Source organism: Macrobrachium nipponense, chromosome 24 (assembly GCF_015104395.2).
Source record: "Macrobrachium nipponense isolate FS-2020 chromosome 24, ASM1510439v2, whole genome shotgun sequence".
NCBI classification, from domain to species: Eukaryota; Metazoa; Arthropoda; class Malacostraca; order Decapoda; family Palaemonidae; genus Macrobrachium; species Macrobrachium nipponense.
In genome coordinates, this window is record NC_061091.1 from 48,143,159 (window position 1) to 48,164,000 (window position 20,842).

At 39.4% G+C, this 20,842-nt stretch overlaps 1 protein-coding gene across 7 annotated transcripts in view; it reads right to left on the bottom strand.

Annotated features, from left to right (window-relative positions):
- LOC135205604 (uncharacterized) overlaps window positions 1–20,842 on the bottom strand; it is a 630,437-nt gene that overhangs the window by 508,311 nt on the left and 101,284 nt on the right. For all 7 annotated transcript variants that reach the window (XM_064236380.1, XM_064236379.1, XM_064236383.1 and 4 more), the window contains exon 2: window positions 2,353–4,029. In XM_064236380.1, coding sequence (XP_064092450.1) covers window positions 2,353–3,834 — 1,482 coding nt within the window. In that variant the 5' untranslated portion in view covers window positions 3,835–4,029. The remainder of the gene's footprint in view (window positions 1–2,352; window positions 4,030–20,842) is intronic.

Below are 20,842 nucleotides of genomic sequence, written 5' to 3' on the forward strand. Positions count from 1 at the left end.
TATTTCTAACTTGTTTTTTTTTTTTATTCAAGGAGTGTGCAATCGTTGAATTTATTGTCTTGTTAGCAATATGAAAAAAAGTGATGTTACGTTATTTCTAGATATTCACAGAAGTAACACAATATATGAAAATATAGAAAATATATGGAGATGTCTTTACCCTCTATTTCTACAATATTTATGCCAATCAAGAGTAGGATAGGCATATAGGAGTAGTTAGGTACCTGCGATGCTCTCTGAGATTTGACATGTCATTTTCGAGAGAATCTTGATAAGGTTTTGAGTTTAGATTAATTCAATTAGATTTAAGTGTTGCTTTAGATTCAGTAAATTACAAGGTCCTCATTTATAAACTTCAAAATCTCGGAGTGGATGGATACGTTTTAGGTTTATTTCAAGCTTTCCTTAGAAGTAGGCAACATGAAGCTTTTACTATTCTTGGTGTAACTTTTGACTCATCTCTTACTTTTCGGAAACTTGATGAAAGTGCCACCAACTGCCGCACAAAACTTAGTTATTGTTTGTTAGACCTCATATATTTATAACAGAGATAAATACAATGCAACTTGTTTTAGGCCATTTCTCCTTCCTTTACCAGAATACTGTTTTGACTTAGACCATCAACGGACTGCCTCATGTTTATCAATTTTTCGCTAGTTGTAATTCAACAGAGATCTTGCACATTTACAATTTTGTTCCCTAATCCTGTTTTCCAGCCGAAAGTAACCCGATTTCCTGAACAGAAGCACCAATATGCAGTTGATGTGCCTTGTCGAACTTCTAGGTTCCAGGGGGTCCTTTATTCCTGACACTGTTGGACTGTGGAACATTCTCTCTGAAGAAGATGTGCAACTGGAACTTCAAAAATTCCAGCAAGGATGCAACGCAATACTACCTCAATAAAAATCTCATTGTGCTTTAATTATTTACAGGCATTTTCATTTATTTACCGATTTGTTCATTATAATTTTTTTTCTTTTTTACGAAGTGATCTCTTCTTTCTGTATTCCCTATTACTTTCAGTCACTTCTTTTTAATGAACACCATATTCTTTGGAGGCTTGAATTTCAGGTCAATGGCTCCTGGGGGTTTGTTCCATATGAATAAGGTTCTTCTTTTGAATAATGATAATAATAACAATATCAATTATATCGGCTACGGAAAACTACTGTGAGCTCAAAAAAAAAGAACAGAGATGTAAACAATCATAAGATGACAGTAAGAAAATATGAATGTAATGAAACATGTTAATGTTACAATATATCTAAAATAAAATAAAATGTCATGATATGTAACTGTTAAAGCGCTATCCTTCAACTCAAGGAATACTACATTGATCTTACACAACCCATAAAAAAATGGACTATTACTTATTTTGGGCTGCTTACCATAAATATGAATGCTCGATTGCAATATACTGTAGTCTGCTTCTTTTCTGCATACACAAGAACAAGCTCATTTTGTATGAGAAAGTGGTATTTCTTGTCTTACAACAAACCTTAAGACACGGATACCGGGGCAGCTTTCCTCATTCCGCATGAGCTTTATCGGATACAGTCCAAGAACCACAAAAGAATGAATTCTATCCCATAATGAATATTATCCAAAGATCACCATAACTCTTTTTCGCATTCAGTTCTTTTAATAGTATTTCGATTATTACGAAGACAAGAAATAGCCTCTACCAATATAACCCAAAACTCTGACAATATACGCAAAGACCAAAACTGATAGAGGTATAGAGAAAGAAATGTGACGGGGAGGTGTTTCACGCCAAATAAAGCCCTTATAAAATAAATTAAGTCATGGAAAACGATGAGCGAATTCCAAAGACTGGCAGTACCAACAAGAAAAGTAATAAAAACAAGGCAGAACCGACGATTTCTGACGAATAAACGTGAAATGATGCAGGCCTGGAGGGCGTTACAAAGCACCCAAGAGCTAGGGGGAGCTTTCCTTCCTTCAGTTTACCAGAACAAGAGGAAAAATTAGCGCGGCATGCAGACGGAGGGAGGGTACAGAAATAACTGACTTAAAAAGACAAAAGACATTCCTGCTATATAAAACATATAAACATCTTCATATTTGAATTAAAAAATCCATCACATTATGAGATGTGGAATATCAAGCACTAAGACAAGGCGTCATATAAAAAATTCTACTGTCAAATATTCCCTCGTTCAAGCAATGATTCTTGTTTTCTCATTCTACACTTTCATAAAAGAAAAGGAAAATGTACCTTACATTTGCTAATGATAGAACAATAAACAACTAGTAATCAACTAAGACAAGTTCTACGAGCAAATTAATCAATCAGCAATGAACTCTCAAGTAAAAGAAGTAAAACCTTACCTCATTCCTGATCTTCTCCATGACAGAACCATCGACGACACCGAATTCGACCCAAGTCTGACTGTCCTGCCTTTGAATGGCACTTTCCTTTTCTTTCGGTCTTTGTGGGTCTTCCTGGTCCTTACTCACGACAACTTGCTCATCGTCGTCATCGTCAACGTCGGCAAAATTCCCCTCCTCATTGTCATCGTCTGCTTTTTCACCTCTATAGCTTTCACCTTCTTCATCGTTTCTATCGTCTTTTTCCATAACACCTTCAGCATGTTTTTCAACAGTATCTCCAGCCACGTTTTCACTATGTTTTTCAACAATATCTCCAGCCACGTTTTCACTATCAGCATTCTGTTCTTTCTCATCCTTTTCATCACCTTTCCCCACATCATTACCTTCAGCATCATCTTCATTTTCATCGTCAGCATCCACGGCCTCCTCCTCGTGTGCAATGGTTTCATAACTGACAGAACTAAGACCGGCTTTTTCAAACAGACGATTGACGCTCTGTCTCGACCGTGGAGTCAAGCGATTCACATACCGCTCGAACTCTTCCTGACCAACGAGGTACTGCAACTGCTTCAAAGACACAAGAACAGATGGCCTCAGGTCAACTTCATGCAGTTTCCTGAAAAGGCACTCCGACAGGTACGAGAGATCCTCGTCGGCAAATCTGTCATTAAGAATATTGGGCAAATTCTCGATCGTACCCTTGCTGACACTGTTGCTTTTGTTCTGGATGCCAAAGGAGATCAAATCCTCCACAAAATTGTGCCTGTCTTTGGTCATGAGAGCATAGGTCTTGATAAGCTGGACGCTGGAATTCTGAAGAATGGCTGCTCGACTACTGCTTAAATTAGGGATGATGTGAGGAAGCACGATGGTCAAACAGGAGTCGAGGTCATTCTTGAGAAGCGGCATGAGGTCACGGATGAGCAAGGTGCACTCGTTGCGGATTTCCCAAACGTCATCACTCAGAAGCTTGTTGAGCTCTTCAAAGAGACCCAGCTTGTTGAAAGTGACTGGAATGTTATGGTGCTTCTTCAACTCCTTCTTCAGGCTGATGATGAAATCGGTCTTGTCGCTGGGTAACTCCAACGCCTCCTGTACCTGACGGGCATCTACAGAGCTTTTGCGCTTTCCCTTGGAACCAATGTTGCTGTTTTCAGTCAATGACGGCGTCATAGCATATTTAGATAAACGACTCCTGACAGCACTGGAGGGCGTTTTACTATGATTTGAATTCTTAGAACTACCAGCCCTCGCTGTTGCTGACTGCCTGGAATGAAGCAACTGCATACTTTGGAGAGATTCCTTACCCTGACTAGCAGAGAGATTAGAGGAAGCACGAGCATAAGAATCTACCTCCCTTACATCTGGGGTCTGCCCAACAGTGCTGGGTGTGTATGCAGAGTGAGATGACAAAAGTGACTCTTTTGGAGAGGCTTCAATTAAATTGCCTGGTATTCTCTGGTCCTCGTAAGTGGCCATAGCGTTGCAATAACACTAATAGAGGGAAATTACACAGCAGCCAAAAACAAATAAAACACAGCTTCTTCCCCTGGATGGATACCTCTATGGGACGTTATCAATAATTTTTAGGATATGTTGACAGTTAGGTGGAGCTGACCAGCCTCCCCTCCCGAATCCTCCTCCTCTTCACCCAGGTCCTGGCCCATCCTCATCCTGGAAAAGAATAATAAAAAGTCATTAGCAAAAAACATTCTTCTTCACAATATTCATAAAAATTCAGTTACTAATTTCCTACACCAAAAGACTTGCAAGAAAGAATCAAGAAGCAAAAAAACAATTTTCATTTCTTCCTACAGAAGAAACAAAATACGGGTGCTGACACCTTGCGCCTTAAGTAGAATTCCTTGGCCATTTTGATGACCTTTGGTTTGGCTTTTCCGAACTATCTAGTGAATTAAATTTATGTAAAGGTAAAGGTATTCTAATTAACTATCCTTCTCTGACCCGATAAGCAAACAAGTAAGAAAATGGGAATATCATAAAGTTCTCTGTAATTCCTTGTTAAAAATCTTGCTTTTCATGTCATTTCAGGCAGGTATAAAGAGCCAGCATGAATTTACCTTGCTTTATATTAAACTGTTTAAAAAATACAAACGATGCCTAATGAGATTTTTAAAAATTTCAAAATATAACATTAATTTGTTAAAAGGCTAAATGCAATGGCTGAATGATAAAAACTTGCGAAAGAAACTTACAGTCATAAAGATTAACGAAACAACCACCATTATCAAACAAATGACTCAAAGTAAGGCACAAAATAGCAATGGCTGCACAAAGAATCACAAATGCCACAAACATCAACCTGAAATCAAATATTTCCAAATACTGCAACCTTGGAACATCACAACCACATGTAGAAATAAGCACCTGAGAAAGGGAGAGTTGAGGTATAATCAAACAGTTCAGTCAAGACAACAAACAGAAGACGACTTATACTGTAACAAATGGTGCCAAAAACATGTAATCATACTCAGTAAACAAACAAATGGAAAAATAACAGATTCTACAGGAATTTGTATTTTTCCAAACATACAAACCTATGCTTTCATATATGAGATACTCATGCTTAGCATGCTTTGGCTGTTACTGATTCATCTTGAAAAACAAAATCTTAGTATTAGGCCAATAGTCAAATGTGACCTGAGGTGGCCATATCCTACCACTGTGTACCAGCCTGTCCGTAGTTATGCTCTCCTCCCTATATGGAAAGAGACGGAAACCACACAGGGTGGTCTAATGAGGGTAAAACTTATACATATGAAAGCATAGTATGTTCATATGTTAGGAAAAATACAAAGCCCTGACGATTACTTCCCTCAGTCAGAAGGAGAGGGTATGTCTAATACCTCCTTTTTCTCCCAACATGAGATAATGAGTCTCCTGAAGACTTGACTGTGATGGCTGTATGCTTGAGGTAGGTTCTCAAGGCCCTAACTAGGCACAGAAGCATTTCGTCTTTGTCCTCCCCCCTCTCCCCCACCCTTCACAAAATCCTTGAGGGAAGGCACAAATAAACTATCCAATTTCAGATCTGGGGTCACAGGGTTCTGGGTTTTTGCCACAAATTTTGGGAGAAAGTTAAACTGAACGACAACCACCCAGGGGTGTGGGAAATGATGTATGAAAGGTGTGTAATTTTCCTACCTGCATGGCTGACACCAAGTCTGGCAGGAACACTGTTTTGAGAGTCATGTCGCGGTCTGTTGTCTTGAGGGGCTCATAGGGAGGCAGCCTCAGGCTGATGAGGACCTTGGTCACATCCCCTCCCTGAGTTTTAATTCTCTTAGGGTACACTTTTAAAAAAGTTTGAGTGTAGTTGATAGTTCCCAAGAAGACAAAAGCTCTATGCCTCTGGGTCTGAAGACTTGAGTGAGGGCTGCTCTGTAACCCTTAATAATTATCTTGAGAGGCTTAATAACACTCCCACTACACCAATGACGGTAGACCTTCCACTTTCCTTGGTATACTCAAAGAATGATGGTATGAGGGGGATGGAGATGGCCATTACAGCTTCTCCCAAAAAGCCTTTCTGAGGCACTGCCTGATAGTCTTCACTCATGAAGTTGGAGGGAGGCTACAGCATAGTGGTACCACCGGTTGTGTTCTTACCTCAATAACATGGAGTAGATCTGCACACCAATCTGCTTGGGGCCACCTCCGGGCTACGAATGTCATTCTCAGTCCCAACAACACAAACAGTCTGTTGATGACTTTCTGCAGTTGACTGAACGGGTGAAGGTGCTTAAGTCCATATTGTCCCAGGTATGTTGGAAGGCATCTTACTGAGTGGCTGTTTGGTTACAGACTGGAGAATAATACAGAAGTGTTTTGTTCAATGTGGGGCTCTCCCATAACCTCAGCAATTTGTTCACAACACACTACTCCAGGGGCCATTCTATACCCACTATTTGGTCTGCTATGCTTAATTGGTTTGCCACATGTTTTTCTTTCCCGGGATGTACCTGGCTGTAAGAAGTGGTCCCCGAGCGTCTGACTATTTAGCAGCTCCAAGGCAAGATTATTCAACTCATGAGAGATGGTGCCTCCCTACTTGCTCACATATGCCATCACCATTTTATTGTCGCTCATCATGACTATGGCCTTGTCATGGAAGAGCTCCTTGAAGAGTTGGAATGCCAGCCAGACTACTCGCATCTCCAGTGTGTTGACATGGTCCAATTAACACATTCAGGTTAGTGCTCCATCCCTTTCAGGAAGCATCTTAGTGTAACAGCATCTCCGGGGTTGGATGGCTTAGTTGCATTCCCTGCAGGTGATTCCTTGGGTCTCCCCACCAGTGCAGGTCCTCCAGCACGCTGTTGATACCTTCTGGGTATCAACTTCAACACAGACACAAGGTGGCCTACCCAGATCAGCCAGTGCTTGACTGACTCTAGAGGGTACAACAATAAGGGGTCTGCATCTTCCTCAATCACTTGATGTTCTGCTTGGGGGCAAGGGCTGAATTTCTTAAGGTTGACGAAAATTCCGAGGTCACTGCAAAGGACCTCAATCTAATCTCTGTCTTCCAATGCCTACTTCATCTATGGTGCCAGGATGAGACAGTCTTTGAAGTAGCTCCTTAGTCTGATATCCTGCCTGTGCGCTCATTCCAACACTAGCTGGAGCACTTGGACGAAGGTCTAGGATGCTGTCGCTAGGCCAAAGCAGAGGGCCCTGAACTTAAGCACAACTTTCTGGGAAACATACTATGGATACCTCCTGGAGGACAGGTGCTTTGGGATGTGATGTTAGTCACATCCCATGTAGTTGCCCTCCCTAATCAATTCCAGTACTGACTATGCCATTGCCACTTTGAACATCATCTGTTCAAGGAAGTGGTTTAGAGCCAACACCTTCATATGACTGGTCTTCAATCTCCTGATACTTTTTCCACCAAGAAGAGGCAACTGTAGAAGCCTGACATGGTACTCCTCACTACAAGCAATCGTCAGGTTATGACAATCTCTACCAACAGTGTTTTGCGGTTACAACGTGGTCCACATAAATGATTAAATCATTCTTGCCGTTTTTTTTTTACAATTCCATTTCATTATTTATATTTACTCACATTACAGTCACTACCCAACTTATGAACAAGTTATGTCCCGGACGGCCATTAGTATCTGGATTATTTGTAAGTTCGTATCCTGAACTATTCTTAAGTTGGTTTTTAATGTGATACCAATGCATAATTTTTGTTTATGTTTACATTCTGGAGTAAACTCGGGAGTCATTGACTATACTAATTTCACTGTATTTTTAAATCATGCATATTTTAAAGAATTACTTTGGATGTTAGATGGGCAAAATGAAGAAAATAAAATTCAGATTCATGCAACATTCAAAATTTAGTATTTTTTTCATGCTTAGAAAGTAATGAACGTAAAAAGGGAATTTCGTAGGAGCAGTGTCTAATATTGGGAATTCACAAAATTAACAATGCACACTGCCAGCTATCGACAAAAATACATGCTAAATATTTTCTAGGGAGGTGAGGAATATAGAAAATGGGAATTCATCAAAGAACAAGTAAAATCAGGAACACAATTTCAACTTGTGACCTTGTCTGTTTGTATCTGAAAGTTCACAACATGAACGTTCATAAGCAGAAGTTGGTAACTGTACTGTATTTTACATTTATGTCCTTTCATGTGTTTTTCTTAGTCCATATAAGTCCTGGAAATGTTCTGTTTTGATGTCCTAGATTATGACTTTACTGTTGTGTTACCAAGGTTGGTGACATATGTGATTATTTACGAGAGTTCTATCTTGAGTAAAAACAAATCAGGTTACAATGCATCACTGAATTAGTCATCTGATAGAAAGGGGAGCTCAATCAGTTCCGGTGACATGTAATACATGCCGACAAATGGTAATTAGGAATTTGGATGTACAGATCAATTAACCCTGCCAAAAAGCTTTGTGATGTCAACTGATGAAGCAGCGAATATTTTGGGTGAATGTTCGGTGCTTGTTGACAAAGTAAGCATATGAGGCATCTCTTGGACAATGGGCGAATGTGCCAATTTCTTACTTTAGAGTTACGGGCATTGAAAGTCAGGTATAGGAGACATGATTATTACAGAATAGCATGTTATTATACATGCTCCTGGAAGAGAAAAGTTCATACATCAGAAGAAAAAAAAACACAGTAAAACACGTGATGGTGTTTTTTTAGCATATAATAATTATTGTTCAATCAACTTGAAATTCATTCCTGTATTAAATGTCAATGAACTGAACATACTGTGAACATTTCAGCCCAAAATTCCAATAATTAATATTTTTGCTAGAAATATTAATTAGAAATTATCAATTTCCTTTGTGTGCATCCTGGCATTAATATATGTACTGTGACTGGAGGTCTTGGCTTTTCAATGCCCAATAATATTGGGCACTGAAAAGCCATGACTTTCAGTCACTGTACATATATTAATGCCAGGGTGCACACAATGGAAACTGGTAATTTCCAATTAATACTTATAGTAAAAATATTAATTATTGGAAATTTGGGCTGAAATTTTCATAGTACGTTCGGTTCATTGACATCTAATACAGGAATGAATTTCAAGTTGATTGAACAATAATTATTTTATGCTAAAAAAAATAACACCACGTTTTACTCTGTTTTTCCACCTCTTCTTCTTCTTCTTCTTCTGATGTATGAACTTGTCTCTTCACCACTGCCTCTTTTGACCTTTTTCTGGGACTTTAGCCAAGTCTCAGGCCTTCTCTTGCGCGAAGGTACGAGCAGCGGTGTATTGGCATTATGTTGGTTGGTATTACTTAGAGGTAGCCCTTTAACTTGGGCAGAGGTACCGGCTCGCCCATCGGCTGGGCCACATGTGGACATTTGCCCCTTACACTCTGAAATTCCAGACCACCTCTGCTGCTCTGCCTGTGTAAAACAAGGGAAAATGAACCAAGAGTTCTGAGCCAGCATGGGTCAGAATCGACAAATGCTCATCACCACGAGTTTTTCAGTGAGTTATGCATGTTTTCTGCCAGGTGGAAACCTGGCAGACAACATGCATAACTCATTTTCGATGGGGTTGGCGCATTCGCCCTTTGTCTATGAGGCACCTCATATGAAATCATGGAGACGTGAGTGCACATGCGCAAATTGACCCAGTGGGTGGACTACATGACTTAAATTGTCACCTGGTCGTGATATCACTGAAAAATACAGACAAAGCTTTTTGGAACACTCGCATATGTGCATGAGTATGACCATCAGGGTGTGTGCAAAAAAACCTTCTAGAAGGATTTAATGTTTGTACACACGCACTTCAAGACGCATGAGAGGGAAATATAATGAGTTAACTGGTGAGAAACCATTCATTAATCGGCAGACTTTTAGCGGTTACCAGTGAGGAAAGTCTGTGGGGAGGTGCACAAGATCTACATATAAGGGAAAAAGAAAAACCTATTTAGTGCTGGAAGCTAAGAGACCCTTATTGAACATTGAATAATTTACAGGTGTCGTGAGAAGCCAAAGTGCAGTAAAAAAACAGTTTCTAATCCGTTTCTTTTTCTCCCATGTACTATACAGAAGCATTTTTAATTTTTATTCCCATTACTTTATGCTCATCCATTGTTATTTTTATTTCTGAGGATTATCATTTCTTTTCCCTCAGGTGGATTCAAAGTCGCCAAATTGGGAATTCTGATTTTTATTGACTGACATGTTTACATCTCTAAGTTTGGGGAAAATAGTGATAACTATGTGAATGAATTCATCTTTGGAGATGGTGTGTAGCATTAATTTGAGATTACTTTTCTTATTGCTAGAAGTGATCACATTTCATGTTTGAGTTTTTTTAATTCATTTTTTTATCATATCAACCCATCTGCCCCAAAAAGTTTCCATACTGACCACTTGCTCCTCAGACATCGCCCAACTTTCAGCAGCTCAGGGATGGGGACGCACCATGTTCTCATATAGAAACCCCTCTCTTCCCTTCTCCGTTATGCCTACCAGGCTGGAAGGGCTGCATAAGTTAAAATGGTTGTGTTCCACTTCCATCCTTTTCCTGGAGGGGCCAGTAGGCTTTACTGACAATTTGGGAGGGGGAGATGTTTGCTAGGGGCAGATGCCTGCTGTGGGTCAGGGATCAGGTGGTCTGTCCTCTCAGAACTGGTCTCTGTAGCACTGAGGTGAGGGACTCCTTAGTTTCTTCTCGCTTTTCTTCTATCACCTCATCAGGTCTGGAGGAAAGTAAAAAGGCGAGTCTAGGAGAGGACCAATCTGCACAATTAGCCAGCTGTCCACAGAGATCTGTTTCTGGACCAAGGACAGAATGAATTCTCCCTTCCTCAAGATGATACCGACTCATGCATGTGCCATCTGATTCACCAGAAAGGACAGGATCTTCCCTGAAGGGCCCATGTACTCCCTAATGATGTGCCACTTCATGGGTGAGACAACCTCCTTCATATCCTTTAGGCATGCTCCTTGGCATCTATCCAGCCAGGAGACAGCTGACAAGGTTCTTGCAAACATCATTTCCAGTTTTTAATCTCAGTGCTGCTAAACTTGGATTTATGTTGTCAAAAACATTCAAGCAGGACATTGCTTGAGTCAACAGATGCTACAGTACTTGGCATGGCAAGGCATGGATGTGGGGGAGCAACATATCCAACCTGGTGGGGCGCTAAGGAACCCTCTTCCCCAGCCATTAGTGTCCACATCCTTCATGGTACCCTTAATCAATGGGGACCTGGCCAGATTAACAGTTTTTAGCCTCCAGATGTTCTGTTATCTGCTCTAGGTGCGAGATTAATTGATTGATTGATTTATAGATTTTAGGCATATATGCAAAGCCTGGGGCAACTGGCCCTTCAGCATAAAAATGTAAAAAAAATTATAAACTTTAATCAGTTTAATAAATCTGTAAAATCAGATAAAAAGTTAAATTCTGAAATAAAAGTTAATTTTCTTTAAAAACTACATTAGTTTACTGATATCACAAATATTATCACGTACCTCACTCTTGGACCTGCCATATAGTGTGGTAGCTCTCCTTGCTTGGGTAAAAACAAGGCAGTCAGTTAAAAAATGCTTCACTGTTAACACTTCTTGACAGGAACTGCAGATTGGGGCCTGTCTCCCTTCTCCACTTTGCATTAAGCATCTATGCATAGCATGTGCATGTCCTATATGCTTACAGCCTTATTAAAATAATGCTAGTCCTCCAATCAGGATGATCTGATGACTGACATCTCTTATCTGAATGTCGAATGGCCTTCAACTTCATATGTTATCCCATCCAATCTGCCACATCCTACTTATATAGTAGATATGAATAATATGCATAAAATCAGAGTATGGGAGGTCTATGAGTGCCTTATTATGTAATCTTATTGATTCTTCAGCTGCCTTATCAGCAGGTACCCAAATATATCTCACCCTGATATGCTTGTGGAAGAACGGGAAGGCCAGCCATTCCTGTACTTCTTGTACTAGGTGGTGGAAGGGAATCAACTGTTTTAATGAGGATAAAAGACTACTAGAGTCAGAATATATGATAAAACCTTCATCAATTAAAAACATATTTTACAGCTTCAAGAACCGCATATAATTCAGCCATGAATATCAAGCAGGAAGAAGGTAATTTCTTCCTGATTATATAGTTTCCTACTACTACTCCACAGCCAACTCCATCCTCTGCCTTGAGTTATCAGTAATTATGCCCTGCCCTCTGTATTGGAGGGAATGCTGAAGAAATCCCCTTCTAATATCTTCATTGAAAATAAGTGTATTCCCTCCCCCAACTGGCCAACTGACGGTTGTAGGTCCTTGCTGTTTCCTGGAATGGGGCAGTCATTACCCTTGCTCCCATCAACAGGGTTGGTTGTCAGACAACACCTGTTGCAGAAAGGGACAATGACAACTGACCTCACTGCCATATCCTAGTGAGCAGCACTGGAGTGGGGTTAATCAATGCTAAACATTCCTCTTTCCCAGCCATCCCAAAAGGGGGTACATGATCTGTCCAACCTACTTCTCAAGTGGGAGCAGGGACAAAAGCCAGTGCCACTAGCTTTTCATAAACCTGTTGCTGTAGCAGGATGCAGTTCTACCAGAGTGGCTGGCTCCTTCCAACAGCTCTACCACTCCGGTATGATCTACTTCTCCTATTGGATGTGGAGTATGGCCTGCCTCAATAGTGTCGCCATGAAAGAGGACCTGCATATGACAAAGCCCTCAACAAGAAGACTGATGCCACTGGCTGAAATTTCTTCCTCAAGCACTGAATACTGTTCACCCTTTAATACTTGGATGGAGAGGAAGATTGGACTACCAAGCTGGGTCTGGGTCTCACTGGTCGAGACTTGCTTCTCGTTGGCATCCTTGTCTTGCAAGACCACAAGCTGGTAAATAAAGATCAGCATTTTAGCATCAGTTTGCTCCATTGGAAGGTGAACCCGAGTTTTGTGTCTCAGACATTGTACAAATTTCTGGAAGACGACCTCTGCGCTCATATGGCAAAGAGAAAGACTAGGAATGAGTTCTCTGGAGATGGAATTGGCCTTCTTCTCATACTTACCCACTGTGGTGAGGGCCAGCCCACACACTCCCTGCACTTGGCATCAAGCAAGCAATCTCACCTCCACCCCCCACCCCCCACAAGATGCAAACTGAGTGTGGGCCTACCGCTGCAGTAGACACAAACTTGCTGCAGTTTTTTTCTCTATCCAAACACTGCTGCTCATCAGGCTTTAGATTCTCTTCCATCGACACATTATGCACTACCGAGGATAATGGGTGAAGATAAAATGCACGTGAGTACCACACAGTACTTCAGGAGAGCACAAAAGAGGGGAGAATGCCAATAATTCTCAAAATTACCAAGAGAACCTCTCAAGGCGAGAAAAGCACTCATCTTTCAAGCAGAAACTAGCTCACACTCTAAGCAGGGGAAGAAAAAATCTGATGCACTTGAGTGTAACATTAACACTCAGTACATACACAAAGGAAGACGCCATGTGATTCACGCTCCTATGCAGAGGTAAGGAATACTCCCACCATCCCCCTTGCCAATCTAGCGGAAAAATCGAAATAACAGAAAGCACAGCACAATGCCATACAGCTGAAGGGAGACAAATACTTCAATACTTCAGGCTGTGACCAGATGATAAAGAATGTGTGAAGGGCACACACACCATACAGACCCAATGACACAGAACAATGGGAAAAAAAAGGGGGGAGCTGAGACAACTCAGTGAGTGCATGAAAGTGGATGGAACTGCAGGCACAATGGTAGGTTAAGCCCAACTCAGGTTGCACGCAGCTATAGGCCTAACCGTTAGGATTATGTTTTTAGATGCGATTCAGTAAAAACCGGAGCATGCTAAGCACACGTACTCCATATATGAAAACCGTGGGTTTTGCACTTAAGTTGGAACAAAAAATACTATTCTGAAAATGGCAAGAAACATATTAACAACATACTGCAGAGTGAAAGGCAAACGCACCCACAACACACACACAATCTGAGGAAACAATCAGAAGAAATAAAATGAATCGCGAAAAATATCCCGAAAATAAGTTACAAGCAAAGCCAAAATGCATAATCACAGAACAAACATATAGCAAAAGAAAAATCTTTCAATAAAAAAAGCTACATTGTAAGACATAATGAAGGCACTCTGTAACACAATTTTTTATCGAAAAATATTATAAATGATTTTGAATGAAGCCAAATACAAAATGGTACACACGCTCACAGAAAATAAATCGATTTCCTGAATTGGTAATAATGCGGTCACACAAAACCCAAAGAAGAAAAAAAAAAGGCCAAAGGAGACATAATGACACACAGGAAACATCCGTTAAACAGGCTACGTTTTCTCGCGCGCGCACACAAAAAATCACGACCCCAACGAGTGAGGACGTAAAAAAACAACTCAGTGCATCGACCGGACAGATAATATAAAGTTGGAAGTTGCATGATAACACGAATTACACGGCAGAAATCTCGAATTACGAACACTGTCTAGCACGAAACTCACGAATATCACCTCTTCTGCTTCTCTATACCCTAACCAAATCTAACTTAGATGTTAATTATTATCATTATTTATTTTTCAAAATATGCAAGCATATGTAAACAAAACTAAGAGACCATTAACTCGCAAAGCACGTTAATGGTCTCTTAGAATGCCCTAAAGGTAGAGACTATCGCAAGTGTACCTCGTCCGGGCTCTTCCCTTTTAAAGGTATATATACATTTTGACAGAGCAATGAACACATGCTTGATTTTTCTCTTCCTTCAATCTTCTCTCCTTCCCCTAGCGGCGTCCCACAATGATTAACTAATAATTAGGTATCTAATTCCCTTCTTGGTCAACAGAGGCATTCTGGAATTTATGGAAGGCGACCATCCGGCCCTCCTTATCCGTTCCGAGTGTCGGACAGTACTCCCTTAGATGGTAGGCTACGCTTGCACGATAAGAGGGCGCACAAACCGACAAACCAAAACACGAAATCAACGGCACATTTACCTTCTGAAAGACTCAAGAGAGTAACAATGTATAAGATTAAGGTACTTGAATAACTAACTACCTTTCCCCGTCCTCGATTATTTTGCAAAACGAACTTGACCTCGTGTCCAAGAAGAAAAGATTAGGGGTGATTTCGGTGGTACGTGATCTCACGATCACAACAACAAAAATTCCTGAAAAATCTGTCATACATCTTGAATGGTGTGATGTACCTAACCCTTATTCGTGACCCAACATATTTCTGACGTTTACTTGCAGACATGATATTCAACAAGAGTTCTCTCTCTCTCTCTCTCTCTCTCTCTCTCTCTCTCTCTCTCTCTCTCTCTCTCTCTCTCTCTCTCTCTCTCTCTCCATGCGCGCGCGCACTCATACAAGACAGACAGAATCTTTTATTTTTTTTTGCATGTTCAAATCTTTAATTCAAGTTCCCCAATTACTGTGAAAAGGTAAATTTTTAACAAGATCATGAACTAAGCATTATTGATAATGCAAGTATAAAATAGACAGTTGCAAATATTTAATAACAGTGTCTCCATAATTTCAATCTTTGCTAAGAAGCGCCAACCTCATTATTGCCGAAAACTGGATTCGTAACATAAACTTATCTCCATTTACTGTTTCTGCAATCCAACAAAATGTTTGAGTATTCGGTAGCAATACCTAACAAAATGAGCTTATAAAATAAGCTTGTCATGTAATATTTCTGAGAACACATCGAACAATGAAGTTACATGAAAAAGTATTATGAACCCATTTTCTCTTCACTTCTATTCTCGGTTGATTGGCCGACAGAGGCTATTGAAAACTGACGTTAAGACTAACTAAATCATCGAAATTGAAAGTAAATCATTAGTAACAATGTCTATGAAGTAATCTAATCGAATAAGATTCATGTGACCAATTTTCACCTAAAACCACTTGCATTAAATTATGCATAAAAATAATTAAGAAGGTTTAGTGATCTCAACTGACAAATGTCATATAAGAATGATAATGGGAAATTTTGGGTATTACAACAGTTTTAAAGAGCAAATCGTCAATGTACAGAACCAACAAAATCGAATAATCGATTCCCCAGTTGTCCTTCAGAACTAATCAAAAGTGGCAAATATAAACAGATAACGTAAAAGGCAAACAAGATCAGAGCGCTCAGTTCCTTGTGAATAAACACAAATATCAAAGGGACGACGAATAAAAAATGCGTTGTCGAGATAACAAATCACGAAAATCATTCTTTGGTTTTTACCTAACATAACAAGACCTTTTGTTGTAACGACAAACAAACACGAATCTACTCTATACCTAATGTGGGTCATGATCGAATGGATATGAGAAACAAGAACAAACGGAAAGATAGAACATAACGGGTTTGAGTAAAATCTAGGAAACAAATTTTCTATATATACGAATATGTAACTAAACCGTAACTACGTGAATACAAATTTATCCGTAGTGCCAAGAAAGTGTCGAGAGAAATTTCGAAATAAAGTATGACGAAAACCGGCCTCTCCCTCCCCCCCTCTTCTCTCTCTCTCTCGCTCTGTCGGATACACACACACACAGACAAGCAAAAAAACTTTCGCACCATCAGTCGCTACGTAGACCTACACAGGAGGCTCATTAGCAGCAAAAAGCATCAGTCAAGTCACTTCTGCCTTGGACGTTCTCCCTTGCCTCCTGGACGAAAGGTGCTTCCTTTCCAGCACCTCTTTCTAGTTCTTCATCTTTCTAGTTCTCCATCTCTCTTTCCTCCTAACACTTTCGAATGACATTTATTTCAACAACCTAACGACTTTCACTTCATTTCACATGACCAAATTAATCTCGAATCACTTCGATTCATTCTTTCACCCTCGCTCAAAGTGTTACCATTTCTGTTATGTGACCACACATTCGTCTTTCTTTCAACTCTTCTTACATAACGCTACACACAATTCATCTCAAAAGTTTAAACATTTTTTTTTCTCTTGAATTTCCATTCAACATCCACACAACTTCTAGGACGGAGATTTTAAAAATTAAATCACAATCTTCCCCTTGGCTCCCATGATCACCCCAATTCTCTTCCCGGTCTTCTACAAACCAGCTAAATTCTTGTTGCCCTTATTCCTGAACTCTCCTTTACTATAACGTTACACTTGCTCTCCAGTACCTGCACAAATCGCTCACATCTACTTCTCCAACACACCATTCATCTCAAAATTGCTGGGTTTACAGACAGACATAAGCACCCCTGTCTCCCAACATACACCAAAGCAATCACTCTCCCATCACACCCATACCAAACATTCTTAATTAACACCCTCCCACCCTCCAAAAAACAAAAGTAATTCAGAACAGGTATTTATTTAAGTTTCTCTCTGAGTATTTAATATTTTATGTGGCCCCCATCTGCCTGTACCACAGCCTGCATTCTTGAGGGGTATGATTTCAGCAAATCGCAAAAAAAGCCGAGACTCAAACTCCATTTCCCTGAGCACTTCGGTCACCTCTCTTTGCAGGTCGTCGAGGCTTGGTATACCATCATAGTTCACTGTGCAAGCTTCAACACGATCCTTTAAGACAATACCAATGTTTTCACACACATTAAGGTCAGGGGAGCTACCTGGAAATTCACTTGACGAGAAGAAATTGATACCACTGTTTCGAAGCATCTCCTGTGTCTCAAGAGCCTTGAAACATGGTGCCTTATCATACAAAAATGTGACTTCTTCAACAGGTAACACATTTTAAGGGTCTTTGAGGAAAGGAAATACTCCGCCAGTAAGCACAGTTTTTTTAAGTATTCGCCATTACGTGGCTGTCATTTTTTCTTTGATGATCCACATTAACTGATTGGCTGTGAAATAGAGAAAAATTCCCAAATATCCAGGAAATTTCACAACTTGGCGATAGTGCATGTCATCGCTGATATCATCCAACTTTGCAGCCCAAATGGTGTCATCTTTATGATTTGGCTTCCTGACTGTGTAAATGAAGAATTCCTCTGATGCAACAATTTTGAGAAAGTAAGCTTTATTCTAATCTTTAAGAAATGAACCACAAAACCATGCACGGTTTTCCCTCTGTTGCTGAGTGATGTTGGGCTTACTGATAACTTAAAATGGCTTGATACCAGATTTTTTTCAACTCACGATATACAGCACTATAACTTCTCTTCTTTCCCCTTTTTGTTTCTAGTTCAAGGGCCTACTTACATAAAGACTTTCTTGTTCTACCCGCTGCCTCAGCTATGATGTCTTTTGACTCCTGAGAAAGGACTCCAGGCCTTCCAAGATTCTCGCTCTTTTTGCGATGACAGTCATATGAATTTTTGTTCCAGTTTCTATTAACAAAGGATTCATCTCTTTTAATGTATTTAGTTATCATGAAATGTGAAATGAAGGATGCGCCAGCATCCCTGGCCTCTCTGAAGGTTATAGCCAGGATTCGGTCAATCCATCTGATTTTCTCCGAGTCTTTAGCCATGGCTGTATCTAACTGTCACTCAGTCTGAAAATACAAGAAATGTAAAATGAAAAATAACTTCATGGAAACTTAAGGTAATGTACTTGGAGATAGGCTATAGCAGAAAACTTCATAACTTTCCATTTGTTCTGTGGAGGGGGGCTCTAATTTCGAAACACCTGGTATATGTATAGAATAAATATATATATAGATATATGAATATTTATCACATCACCGTGATTCATATAAATCATTCGAGCTACAAATGTCCTTTAATATCATATTCGCTCTACCTCGGAATTGATAGATTTTCATATATGTACCGAGGGGAATTTTTTAGTTGATAATAATTTCGTACCCCCATGGGATCGAACCACCGTCCAGTAGGACGGGGAACGAAATCAGGATCGGACAGTGACACTACCGAAACGGCTATCAAGAGAGGCAAAGGTTTATATCGATTCTGACCATTTCAAATCAACGTCGATCTCGATTCTAATTACAAATACAACGAGATCGACGTTGATTTGAAATGGTCAGAATCGATATAAACCTTTGCCTCTCTTGATAGCCGTTTCGGTAGTGTCACTGTCCGATCCTGATTTCGTTCCCCGTCCTACTGGACGGTGGTTCGATCCCATGGGGGTACGAAATTATTATCAACTAAAAAATTCCCCCTCGATACATATATGAAAATATATCAATTCCGAGGTAGAGCGAATATGATATCAAAGGACATTTGTAGCTCGAATGATATATATATAATATATATATATATATATATATATACTATACATACATATATATACATACATATATATATATATGTATGTAGTATAAATAAAGGTTTTTTTTTTGCCACGAAGGAAAAAATGAAAAAGCGAGATAGCCAAGTACTTTCGGTCCTGTTCGGACCCTTTACTGGAGGCAAACTGATTTTACAGAGGACAACATAGTCAAAAGAAGGCTTAATATCCAAACTGACACTACAAGATTAGCAATAAGGGCGATTTCACTCTACAGAAAGGAGGTACCGCCTGAGGGTAGCCACACCTTGAAGGATATACGCAGTAAACAAGTTATTCTTCCAGAAAACAGTACATTTTGAAAAAAACACAGAAGCATATAAAATTTAATATCATGAATTTACACAAATTTTCCCAAAAACTTATTATTAATGAAAAGACTGAAAAGAAAATATAAAATAAAACTATAAATACCGAGCAAGAGAGAGAGAGAGGACGAGGAGGAGGATGAGAGATTTTGAAGTGATTGGAGAGCAGAGAGAGGAGAGAGGAGAGAGAGAAATAATAACTATCTACATGTGGGACTGATTTATTAAGTTGTTCATTATTTTAAGGTCCTTCATAACATCTTACCAAATATAGGGTCCAAATTGGTACATTCCCAGACTAAGTTTATTATAATGAAAAGACGGGAAAGAAAATATAATATATATTTCGAGCAAGAAGAGAGAGAGAGGAGAGAGGAAGACAGAGAGAGAGACGAGAGAGAGCAGGAGGAGAGAGATAGAGAGAGAGAGAGAGAGAGGAGAGAGAGAGAGAGAGAGAGAGAATAATAACGTATATACATGTGGGACTGATTTATTAGTTGTTCATTTATTTTAAGGTCCTTCATAAACATCTTACAAATATATGGGTCCAAATGGTACATTCCCAGACTAAGATTTATTATTAATGAAAAGACGAAAGAAAATATAAATATATATATCGAGCAAGAGAGAGAGAGAGAGAGAGAGACAGACAGAGAGAGAGAGAGAGAGAGAGAGAGAGAGAGAGAGAGAGAGAGAATAACTATATACATGTGGGACTGATTTATTAGTTGTTCATTTATTTTAAGGTCCTTCATAAACATCTTACAAATATATGGGTCCAAATGGTACATTCCCAGACTAAGATTTAGGTTGTTTTTATTAGTGATTTGTATAATTGCCGATTCCAGTAAATTTCTTGAAACATAATCATTAGATCTAACAATTACCGAGGTATCACCCCAATTAATACAATGAAATTTTTCACTCAGATGGATAAACAGTTCATTTGAAGTCTGGGCTGTTCTAACTGAATACATATGCTGCTTAATACTTACACAAATTTTTACTTGACTGACCAACGTAAAACGATGGGCAATCCTTACAAGGAATTTTGTAAATGATGTTATTTGTTACGGGACTATTATTAATTAGCATATCTTTAATGGTATTGTTATAAGAGAACACTACATTAACATTAAACGATTTAAATATTGATTTAATGGTTTCAAATCCACGAAAGTAAGGTAAGCTAAGTACATTTTTAGGCATTTCTTTTTCATTAATAGCAACACTATATAATATATATATATATATATATTATAGATATATATATTATATAATAATATAAATATATATATATACACATACAATTTATGATTGTGTGTGGGGGCGCGCGTGCGTCGGACGTTAACATTCATCTCCTGCTCGATCCTTCACACACCAAGCTTTTTC